Raw genomic sequence first — 12,713 nt, forward strand, 5'->3', positions numbered from 1 at the left:
TGTTCTTCCCATATCAGTATTGTATTGTAGTATTTCCACCACTGCTGGAGAATCTATGCCTAGGATATTCTCCATGAAGTTGGTTTTCCATGGTTTCCCATTTTCACACCAGGCAAATGCTGGGGCTGTACCTTTCCTATCCCATTGTTGCCATAAGACCTGTCTGTGTTGGTGTGGCGTGAAAGAAAAAGAACCTCCATCCAAGTCCATGCTTCCCTTTTTCTATCTTGCCTTTAACGGTCAATCATATCAGGCTGTATTTTTGGAAGATGTTGTCAAAGAGGCTGCATGATTTCCCAACATGACAGGGTACTTCCTTGCAGGTGACAGGGTACATCAGTAAGATTTTCAACATTGTAAAATATATTCACATCTCAAAAGCTTGCAGTTGGTCCACTGATGAAGCCTTCAGCACCGTAAAGCAACATCGCCATCAATAACACACAACATTTCACCTATAAGTTTCCAGTCAGAAGTCATGGTTGCACACACAGTGTTTCAATTTCAGAAACTTACCTTTTGCAGTGCTGATTCTTATTTTCATTTCTACATCTGGGTCATTAACCAGCATCCTAGGCACTTGAAATGTAACACCCCTTCAATGGTACTTCCATCATAAATTTTGTTTTGGGATGATTTTAAGGTCAAGCTCATTGCTTGCTTTGCTTTGCAGATCCTATCATAAGAAATTGAAGATCTTCTAAATTCCCACCTAGTATCACAGTGTCATCTGCAAAGCAGGTAGTGTTTATTTGATCCTGTTAATCTTGATTCCTTTATGAACTTCATCAAGGGCAATTCAATACTGTAATAGCTTCAGAGTATAAGTTACAAAGGACTGGAAGTAGGTTACATTCTTTCCTCACACTCTTGTATCTAGTTATATTCAGTAACATGGGCTCCAATTTTGATGTAAGCTTTCTGATTCCAGTATAGCTTGTGGATAATATTGGTACCTTATTGTCAAACTCAATATGTTTCAGCTGATATATAAAGCACCTATATCTAAACAATACTTTGTAACTGTCAGCAATTGTTTGCCACTTGTTTTGTAGGTTGAAATTCAGAAAAATCTGTTAACATCAAAGAACTTTCTAAATGGTATAGATGCAATGGAAACTACCAATCAAATAACTAATGAAGAGAACTATAAGTGAACCATGATCAACTAAGACTTCTCCAATAGTTCTGCAAGGCTTGATTTCAATTGAGTGTCACTTTATTGATGAAATTGTACCCTTTAGAATCCTGTTTGACTGAGTATGAAGACAACAGATTATATGAAACAGTATGATGCCTGCATATATCGGCAAAAACTAAACATTTCTGTGAAGTACGATTGTATATTATAATGAAGTATGAAAGATCCAGCCAAGTCTGGTTATGTTCATTTCTTTCTGCCTCTGATAACCATTTGGTTGTCCATAATACATATAGAATTATGGCAGCAAATGAGATGACAGTTTGAAGAAAGGATAGAAAATATATACTATATGGTAGTTAGTTTCTTGTTTTAATTGATATTATGCAAGAGAATGTAATATTGTTTCATTTCTTATATGTTAGTCATTACTATACAGTACGCTAACATTACTAAACTCTGGTTGAACCATACAAATACCCTGGACCCTGATGAAGTCCTGCAGAAAGCAGCAGAAACTGTCAGCTTAATAGAAACCATCAAGAAAAGATGAAACAGTTGGATTTGTTGCTTACTACATCATTCTTCATGATGTGCCACACTGCCTGAATGGAAAGTGGAAGAAAAAGTAAAAAGAGGACAATCAAGAGCAGAGTTCCTGGATGACAGTAAAGGACAATACCCATACTACCAATTCAAGCAGTTGATTCAGGAGAGAAAGCCTTTGGAGGAAAATCATACTATACTCCAACCATCAGGTTAAGAAGGAGAAGAAGAAGAAGGAGGTTATAAATATAATTATTTTTGTTAACAAAATGAGAATACAAAAGGTGCATTATTTAAATCAGTTAGGATATGACAGAGCCCTCAGTTATGTTTCTTACAGTTACGAATCAAAAATGCCTATGGACATAATCTAAATCGTCGCTTAAGAAGTAGTACCATGTACATAGGAACAAAATGCCAATTTTACTCCAGAATGGGAAGAAAAAGGAATCCAACTCGTATATAAAATTGTAAGAGTAGTCTTTAAATCTTAGGAATAGGTGTGTTTGAAATAGATACGAGAATAGGAAAAAGGGACAGTTATCTGCTGTTAAGGCCTGACCACTAGATGTTGTCTAACTTTGGAATCTCTAAATGCAAGAGTGCGGGAAGATAGGGATAAAAAAACTTAAACTGTGAAACAATGATCAAATCTGATATGAATGGGGTTAAAAAGATCAACGTCATGGTTTGCAGGTACTGTGGTGGCCACATATTTATTTGGTTAAGTGTTGGTAGTTAAGCCAATATAGAAAGCTGGGCAGAGTCTGCGCTGAAGCTGGTATATGATGTTAGATGAAGTGCAGTCACGATGACCATGTATGGGTTAAGACTTGTTGGTGGTGCTGCTGGTGGAAGTGGTGCTAGGTATGGGTATACAGTATTTCTTACAGTGGTTGTGCTCACAGTGGAAAGAGCCAGAATAGGGTGGAGGTTGGTGTGGTTCATAATGACAGGATGTTTTAGAGGCCTGGTGTTTTAATCTATCAGCTGCTAAATATAGATTACATGGACAGTACACTGCCACAAATTGATTGAAATATTACCAAGAATTTGACTTAAAAATTAAAATTCTTCATTGAAGTGCTTATGATACGTGCTTAACCAATGTGTGTGCAACTGCAGATCACTACCTCCATCTACTGTAGCATGAAGTGTATGCCCAGTCTGTAACTAGCCAAATTAACATGACACATTTAAAGCTGCAGTGATACATTATCTAATTCAAAAAGAAGTACCAGTATGGTACCAGTAGACTTCTAATGCAAATTCTCTCAAGGGAAGCACTATTCAGGGGACATTAACTGAAAATACATTGTTCTCCAAGAGCATTTATGGTGAACATTCTAAAGAATATCAGTACTGGTAGCTTTTTGAGAAATGCCAATATTAATGATGAAGCTAGTTACAAACAGTGCAAGCATTTATTAAACAGCAGCAGCCAGAAGCAGAATGACATTAGTTGAATTTTACCTCTGTTATCACCTGGAGGAGAAGAGATTCCCATGAAAGGAAAATACAACAGTACACATTAGATAAAAATCTTTCTAAAATTGCAACTATGAACTTTATTTCTCAGAAACAGTGTAGCCACTGATATTTGATAATTACACATGTTACTGAAGGATGAAAAAACAAAAGGTTAAAAGAACATTTCAATATCTGTTTTAAAATAGGCTACACTACTGATAAAACCAAGAATTGTGGTAGCCTATATGAGACTCCTTGCTTTTATACTGTACAAAGGAATCATAAGCATGCCTAAAAATGTACCTTAAGTCAGTAAATACATAAAAGTAACTCTAACCATTACTCATATGACATAGCCCTAGTATACCATAGGGATTAGTGATCACACTAATCTGTAGCAGCTAATGTTTTCAGAGGAAAGGAGTTTCTTGGTATGATATGACATTTACCTGTCTAGAGGATGTTTCTGACCAAATTCTCCATGGTAACTCTAAAATACCAGTATGATACTGTATATGAATTTAACTAGTTTAATTGAAAATGAATGTCAATCATCAAAGATAAGGAGCTATAAAGGATGACATATGTTAAGCTGTCTAGAGTGATAATCCTACTGAAAATATTATACTGTCATATATATTGTCAATTATATGTTACAATAAATTATATTGTATATATATTATATTGTCAATACTATATTGTCATTAATCTACACACAGTAACACTATATTTAGTTATGATCTTGAATTTGATGCCATTCTCTTTGACCCTCTTTGCCTTGCTTCATCGCAACATCATATAATAATAATAATAATAATAATAATAATAATAATAATAATAATAATAATAATAATAATAATCAGAAGAAGAAGTCAGCTCACTGACAAAATTATCGTTATATTGGTCTGTTTTCAGACCAACTTTGCTTTATGGGAGTGAAAGCTGGATGAACTCAGGATATCGTCGTTGCCGGGACTAAACCTCCTATGTGATACTGACCCACAGTGCATAGAGTATGAAAAGCGAGAATGCTTTGACAATATTCACACAATATTGCACCTTAGATGACAGAACCTTACCGGCCAAAGTTCTAAGCTAAAATATTTCACATAGGAGGTTCTGTCCCGGCAGCGACGATATCTTATTTATAAGTTAGAAGTGACAGACATGAAAGTAGAGAGAATGATTGCTGGTACACATGGGTGGGAACAATGGCAGGAGGGTACTCGGAATGAGAATATAAAAGCTTAGAAATTAACTTGATGGATGAAGCTGTACGCATAAACTGGCTTAGTGGTGGGGTCATGTGAGATGAATGGATGAGGATAGGTTACCTAGAAGAGCAATGGACTCTGTTATGAAGGGTAAGAGAATTACAGAAGACAATGATGGTTAGACTCAGTTTCTAATGATTTAAACATAAGAGGTATAGAACTAAATAAGGCCACAGCACTAGTTGCAAATAGAGGATTGTGGTGACGTTTAGTAAATTCAGAGCCTTGCAGAATGAATGCTGAAAGGCATATCGGTCTATAATGGTGGACAGATCACAACAACAAAAACCATCACTGGTTAATTCCGCTGGCACGTGGCTGGGTGTATATGTTGTCTTTATCATCATTTCATCCTCATCAGGATGCGCAGGTCGCCTATGGGTGTCAAATAAAAAAAGACCTGCATTTGGCGATCCGAACATGCCCTCGGACACTCCCGGCACGAAAAGCTATATTCCATTTCGTTTTAGAAATACAATTACAGAAATAGGCCTAAACCACAGAACAGCCCTAATACCAACCTTACATTTTTGGCAGTATCAGGAATCAAATAGTGAACCCTAGGATGATGGATAATAGCGCTAACCATTATACTACGGATGTGGACTTCATCACTGGGACTATAAATACAGAAATATAATGTAAATAATCATTCACTGGTAACTTTGAGTGCTTTTGATTTTTTTTCCTTATGCTAAGTTTTCTTGATAATGAACATGCAGTTTCAAAATCAGGATTTTCAATTGGTCCAACATCTAGCCTCTGCCTTTTTATCAGAAAAGTTCTTCTATTTTGCTCCCCTTGTTAAATTCCCGTGCTTGAGGTGCAAGGGCAAGATCATTCGCAGGGTTGTAACTTAAAAGCTTTTCAGTCTGTCGAACAAGCAAGTTCAATATACAGTACCTGTAAAAACACACTATTAAACAAGGGATGACATTTCATTCTTTGTAGTGCATATTTCCTTGTTCAATAGCGTGTTTCTTACAAGTATATTATAGTGTAATACTTATACTGAACTTGTGTGTTCGACAGACTGAAAAGCTTTTAAGTTACATTTAACTGAGACGACGATGGACGGTATGGCTTCCTTCTTAACAAAACATTCACAGGGTTGATTAGTTCTGAGTGACCTGCATAAATAACAACTGAAATATGCTTGCATTTCTCTCAGAGAGAGCATTCATGGGAGCAATTAATCACCACCCTAGCAGAATCTACCTTTGCTAACATGTTATCATATTGAAAATAGGCCAAAACTACTGTTTACTCTATTGTTAGTTCCTGCGAAGTGATTTTCTTGTAAATATGACCACTTACTGCAAGATTGGAAGAATTAGGCTGATAGCTGTCATATAAAACACTCTGAAGTCCCAGTATCAGTCATTGCAACACATGGTGAGACTACGCAGATTGCGCGGCAACACACGATAACTTACAATGTTCGCCACACGCAGCGCAATGGTGCATTTCTCTCATTAACGCATGGAGCCTATACACTTGCATTACTATATACTAGTTGAACCTTACGAATACCCTGGAGTCATTGTCCATTATCAGGTTTAATGTCATTCAAGAAAAGGCTAAGAAAACAACAGATAGGGAATCTGCCACTTGTGTGACTGCCTTAAGTGCAGATCAGTAGCGATTGAAATTTAAAAAAAAATTGTATCTGAGCTTCAAAACTGATAAAATACCTCCAGCTGTTAGTATCATAGACGAAGAATATAGTAAGTCCTTTGAAAGTGTTTCATCTACTGAACAACAACATGTGGCTGGGCCTTCTGTGCACCAACTACTACCTCCTTTCTTCATGAATTGTACATCCACTGACCCTCCCAATCCACCACCTGTAGCATTGGTATTTTCTCAAGGTTTCAGTGATCTTCCCCATCCACTTGCTATTCTTTCAAAAGGTATCTCCAGGTTTTCAGTCAATTCTACCATTGATGTAGTCTCCTTCTTGCGTTTCTTGCTTTATTTCACTCTCCATTTTACAAATCACACTATCAGTGTTCTATCTGATAATATAGTAAAGGCCATCTCCGACAGGCATACCTTATCCCTTCCAGAACTCTGTCATCCTTAGTTCAGAAATATTATTTCAGGGTCCAACGATTGGATGAAAACCTGGCTGACTTCATTCAAAATATTAAGTTTTATGCCTGGGTCTTTGCACTTCACTACTCTGAAGGGCAGAAGTTTCAAACAATTATTGAAGGTATTTCACTTCCCTATCATTTCTTTGTTTTGCTTCCCGACCTCAGACTTTCTTTCATCGAACTTGAGGTGATGTCTGTTGCTGCGGAGGGAGAAAAACCAGTGAAAGACACCTTGAAATTGCTTAGATAGGACATTCTTCTGCACCCGCTGTATTGCCCTGACCTGGCACCATCTGACTCTCACCTCTTTGCATCAATGGGGCACGCACTCGCAGAGCAGCACTTCAGCAATTTTGAAGAAGTTGGAAAATGGCTCGATGAATGGTTTGCCACAAAAGACAAGCAATTTTTCTGGCATGGTATTCATAACTAACCTGAAAGATGGGCAAAGTGTGTAGAAGCCAAGCGATTTCAAGGTGTCTTTCACTGGTTTTGCTGTATGAGACGGCGCACTGTCATGTAAGAAAATTCAAGTCATGTCTTCTGGCCCATTCCGGTCATCTTTAGATCAATGCTTGACTTAAATTAATCATTTGTTGGTGATATCATTGTGCATTAACCATTTTACCAGGCTTCAAGAGTTCATAATACACAATACCGCTACCAGAGCATGCACTGTATTTCACACTGAAATCAACATGTTTAAATTGCCAAAAGTATGTCTCAAATGTTCTAATCAATCGAGCGTGTTCACCATATGTGTCTACCAGCAAACAAAGACTTTTTGCAGACTTTTTCTTTTGATTAAATAAGAAAAGTGCATGCTGCAAATGTTCTTTTTCAGGCACAAACATCGATATGATCACTGAACGAATGTAAATGGTCCGTTATTGGACATTATAAATTTTCCAGCTAACTCATTCCTGTTTGCCAGCATTTTGGCCCTGTGTGCTAAGTTGGGCTCATCAGTTGGTAAACAGTACACCCACCAAGACGCATGGCTAGTGCATACCGTGGAGGTCACTGCGTAGGCTACATGGAGCCACCGGCAGTGCCAGTGCACTATGAGAGACTTAGTCTCATTACCAAAAATTGGTGTCTGCCTGGCCATCAGATGATATAGATGTTGATTCCTATAGGGAACCTGAAATATTTGTCCCGAATGAGTAAATTTATAATATTGATATTATCAACATGGAAAATTGTGAAGATGATTATAAAAAGTGAGAAAAAAATTGTAAAGGAATGATCACTTGAAGAATAAGATAAGAGGAAGTCGTGAAAGAAGGAAGGACTCCCTTTACAATAAATGCCCTAATATCACATAGTCGGAGAAAACTAAATGTGAAGGCCTACAATATCGCAAGCTCATAAAATTGTTCATCAATAACATTACATTGACCACTGTAGTAAAAATGGCAAAAGATTTATATGATTTAAAGGGAAACCAGAGCTAAGTTGTAATGTGATTTGTCTATTCTGCTGCCACTCATTTCTGATAGAAGGGATTGCTGCTGCATTCCAAGTAAAACAGCATGCCAGAATATTGATGGAAAGTAGCTGGGAAGTTAGATAACTTTGCACATGCTATATGATTGTTTCATCAATTACAGCTAGTACTGTAATAAAATCTGAGACATTGCTGTAATTACACTCCCATATGTTTTGAAACTCAAAACAATGACCAAATTTTGTTTTTATATGCAAATAAATTAGCAATTGGATTCACCTCACCTAATCAATAATTAAATTTAAATAATAGATTAGGGTGACCAGATGTCCCCTTTTTATCAAGATCGTTCCTTCTTTTAGTGCCTGTCCCATTGTCCCAATGAAAACTTAACGAGATATATAATACTATCTTCATTTTTTCTGTGATCATTGACTGAAGATAAAAATAACATCTAAAACATCTAAAATACTAAATTGGAATGATGCTATACTCTGTTGACAGTATACCTTAACTATTACACATTTTTATTTCCTGCATTCACTACAGTTATGAAGAAGGTAACATGTCATTGATCTTATGAAATCATTTCATTGAAATGTTTGAGAAAAGTGTCCACTTCCTCTGATTCCTGATCTAGTCACCCTATAATAGATGCAATTTTGAATGAAATGTAAATTCATTCATGAATTTACCATCATCAAAGTTAAACAGTTACAATTTAAAATTTGCATTGTAATCCAACTACATTGAACAGAATGTAAAAAAAAAAAGATCTGTTCTGATCAGATTCCCCCCAGTTTTCTATACTGATCAATATCTGATGTATTATATTCCATGCTCTGAACACATTCTGTCATTAAAACCATGTTATGACATAAGTAAATCTTCTTCCACATTTTCCATTGTGAACACATCCATGACTTGCAGAGTAAAAGAAGAACACGAATGAAAAGAAAGGTATCTTACTTTAGCCCTGTCATTGCTCTGAATAAAAAATAAAAAAAACTATTTCATCATAAGTTTAATAGACTATAAAATACTTACATGTCCAAATTTATGATAGATCAGGTAATCCTCAGCAGACTGACTCACAGCAGAATCACCTTTCCAGTTCACGAACTGCAATTTAAAATTCAATTATTACTTCTATTTGAAATAAAAGAAGAATCTGGTAAGAATAGAATTCTGACTGGTGCTCAGAGAGAAACAATTCATCCAAGATTCATAGACAATTTTGTTTCAAAAATAAGAAATCTGTATCAGCATGTTAGATTTTTAGATTTCAGGTTGTCAAGGAATACTATAGAAGAATACAGTGGTATTACAAAATTCCCTTTCAGAAGAGAGTTTCAGATATTTCAGTTGAGCATGATAGCCTACATAAGCTTGTTTCTTTATTATTATCATTAACAAATTTTGTTATTGTTTCCAGTTTACAAGCATGGAACATGTTCCATCATAATTTTAAATAGTAATTTTAAAGAAATAAAAAAAATGAAAAGAGCCACTTCTGAGAATTCAGGATATAACCTGGATCCATTACTTTTTTGGACTATTTATGTTAGTATCAAAGAGTAGAAGTATCTACTAAATAAATATGAAATTCATAAGCCTCCATTCATAAGTTCAATGCAAGTCTGATACACAAATTATCATCTGATCCCATAGTCTTTGTATCCACAGCAAATTACAACACAAACCAAAATCTAAGAGTTGTTTCTCTAGCAATATCTCTTATTAATGATCATTCATTATGAGTTATTAAAAACAAAAAATGGAATAAAATGTATGTTTTGAATGAACATTATGAAAATTATCATTTTGTATAATTAAAAAGACCCTTTTATGTCACATAAAGACCTTAGAGACCACTGATATAATTTCTGCATGTATGAGCATGATGATGGGAAGAGTAAAAGAAAAAAGTAATTGGGCTAAATTACAGTTACCTGAGAATTATTTTACCCAATTACAATTACAAATTACTTTTTAAACAAGTAATCAGTTAAATTACAATTACAATTATGGTAATTTAAAGAAGGCTAGTCTTAAGGAAATTACTGATGTTTTGTTTTTGCATGGGGCTGTAACAATACCAAAGTTTGAAAGGAAAATATATTATTCATTTTGTGTGGGATTTTTTCTCGTATAGAGTCATTAAAGAGTTTTCTTCACCTAGGTGAGACTAAACATGATAGCTTGGAACTTTCAAAATATTTTTTTCCATTAATTTTTTATTTTAGTTAATGCCTTGAAAATTTTCAAATAATTTGCCATTTATTTTAGAAATAAAATAACTTATTCTTAAAATTCTCATCGCTAAGCCTAGACCTCTTCAGGAGGAAAGTACATCTTTGCATTTACAGAAAAGAGCAATTAACTCACAGCCTCAGCCTTCTGAGTGAACCAGGCACACCCTTACCACTTTATGTGATTCTGTGTTGCTGGAAAACCGTTTTATTAAGATTAGAACCTAGAAGGCCACAGCAATGTAACTTGTAATGTGAACCAAGCACACGTGTACCACTTCTATTTTTTAAGAGTTCAGTGAAATTATTACCTTGTTTTTGAAGTTCTCCATTACAGAGGCAGCACTTCCCGTGCAGTTGATAAGTATAAGACCAAGCGTACGTGAAGGGTAAGCAAGACCAAAACGTGCCAGCACATTGGCCCCAGCACCCTCACCCAGTCCAATAACATACTTAACGTGGAGAAAATCAAGGACTGTCACAAGGTCCTCTCCAAGTTGCTGTAGTGTGGGAAACACAAAGCTATCAGGCAAGTTTGGTGCATTGTCTTCATGTCCTGGTACATCAATGTGGATGAATACTGACCGCTCCTTGATCTCACACATACATGGGTGATTCACAAAGTCATGGAAAGATGTGTCTGGAATCAAGAGATAAAGCAACAAATGTCTAAGTAAGAATATGATTGAGAAAGAAGTGGATATGATCTATATTTTAGGTACTATTCTGACATTTTCCTGGAGTTAAAAAAGTAAGTGATATACTAGCTTTCTATACACATTATCTGATCAAAAGTATCCTGTTACCTACAGTATTCCTCGAATATACCCGGGCTGGCCACAACGAGGCTCACGAGCCACATGCGCCTCTTGACATCAAGCTTAGAGTAAAATTAAATGATATAATTAATGGAAACGAACAACACCTCGTGGCTCGTGGCTTAAATTCATTAAATCTAAAAATCGATCTGAACTAACTGATGAACAGTTAAGTGAAATTGTGCAAACTGCGCTTGCCAATTATCAACCAGATTTTAAAAAAATTAACAGCAAAAATGAACACTCGTAAAAGCACTTCTCGGAAGTAAAATCTCATTCTTTGATGTGTACTTGAACAATAATGTTCTGTGTAGTGTAGAAAATAAACGTTCCTTCCTTTGTTATAAAATGAAAAAGTGTCTTCACTTTATAAACCATTTTGTAAACATGCTCCCAATTTTGTCTCCTAAATTTGCTCGTAAATTTGCGGCTCCCAAAATTAAGGTTAGTGGCCATCCCTGGAATATACTGTTCAGTAGTGGATGTCAATATCCTGACCAACACATTATTTTCCCCATAAACTCCTCATTCTCATCTCTCTTGTTTCAGAACCACTCACAGTTCTATATCCTTTGATAAGGGTATTTACATTCCTGGCATTGTGTGTAACAGACACTCCCTTGAGAATGTGTTGACTTGATATGTTAACTCTTGTCTCATGTGCATGATATTAGATGGACATTTGTGGTGAATATATTAACTGTTACAACATCATATTTGAGGAAACAGAACTGTGAGATGACTCCCAGACACTTCATAACATCACACTTGGTGCCATAGGTTTGAAACTTACAGTATAATGAATGTGTGCAGTTATCAGATATGTGGGTGATTCTTTTCAAAACTCATATCACCATTGTCATTCTTTGCACATATTCTCCACTTGCAAATACCACTTCTTAATGGTCTTACATTGTTTGAAAGTCAAGCATGCCTGTGGCATATTGTTTGACTCTACTGAAGGTCACATCGTAACTTAAGCAATCATGTGACTACAACACATTAATATGTACTATTTCAAGTTAAAAAGTTCATATCAACATGTGCCCAATTTGCAATGTGTGTGGAATTACAGTAGTTTGTACGGAACTTATATAAAAAGCAACCTTACAAAAATTATTAAAGACATGCAAATGACTAACTGAATAATTTATTGACGCATGAAGCCAAGTCGTTTGGAACAATTCTCAATGGATGGGGAGCTGTTTGAATTGGGTGCTTACACTTCCACTGAACATGAAAGTTGGTAACAGATGACAAGCATGCAGGACCGACTGAAGTGTGCTACATATTCTATTGTCACGGGAGCTGAAAGTGCACTGAAGTCAGTTGGTAGGATTTCAATGTCAATCAACATTGACTTGCATTTAGGGCAGTTTCCCATGTGGCAGGTTCTCTATCAGTTGCTTACCTAGTCTTTTCTTAAATAATTTCAAAGAAGTTGAAAATTTACTGAACATCTCCCTTGGTAAATTATTCCAATCCCTAACCTTCTTCCTGTAAACAAAGGTTTGCCCCAATTTGTCCTCTTAAATTCCAGCTTTATCTTCATATTGTGATCTTTCCTAATTTTAAAAAAATCATTCAAACTTACTCATCTACTAATGTCATTCCATGCCATCTCTCCACTGACAGCTTGGAACATACCACTTAGTCTAGCAGC

The 12,713-nt window shown here is 35.8% G+C and overlaps 1 protein-coding gene across 3 annotated transcripts in view; it reads right to left on the reverse strand.

The window, feature by feature from the left end:
• LOC136857891 (uncharacterized protein ZK1073.1) overlaps nt 1–12,713 on the reverse strand; it is a 405,857-nt gene that overhangs the window by 24,937 nt on the left and 368,207 nt on the right. For all 3 annotated transcript variants that reach the window (XM_067136930.2, XM_067136932.2, XM_067136931.2), the window contains exons 4-5: nt 10,544–10,872; nt 9,028–9,102 (exon numbers count right to left, since the gene is read on the reverse strand). In XM_067136930.2, the coding sequence (XP_066993031.1) occupies nt 9,028–9,102; nt 10,544–10,872 (404 nt within the window). The remainder of the gene's footprint in view (nt 1–9,027; nt 9,103–10,543; nt 10,873–12,713) is intronic.

Source organism: Anabrus simplex, chromosome 1, assembly GCF_040414725.1.
Source record: "Anabrus simplex isolate iqAnaSimp1 chromosome 1, ASM4041472v1, whole genome shotgun sequence".
In the NCBI taxonomy this organism is placed as follows: Eukaryota; Metazoa; Arthropoda; class Insecta; order Orthoptera; family Tettigoniidae; genus Anabrus; species Anabrus simplex.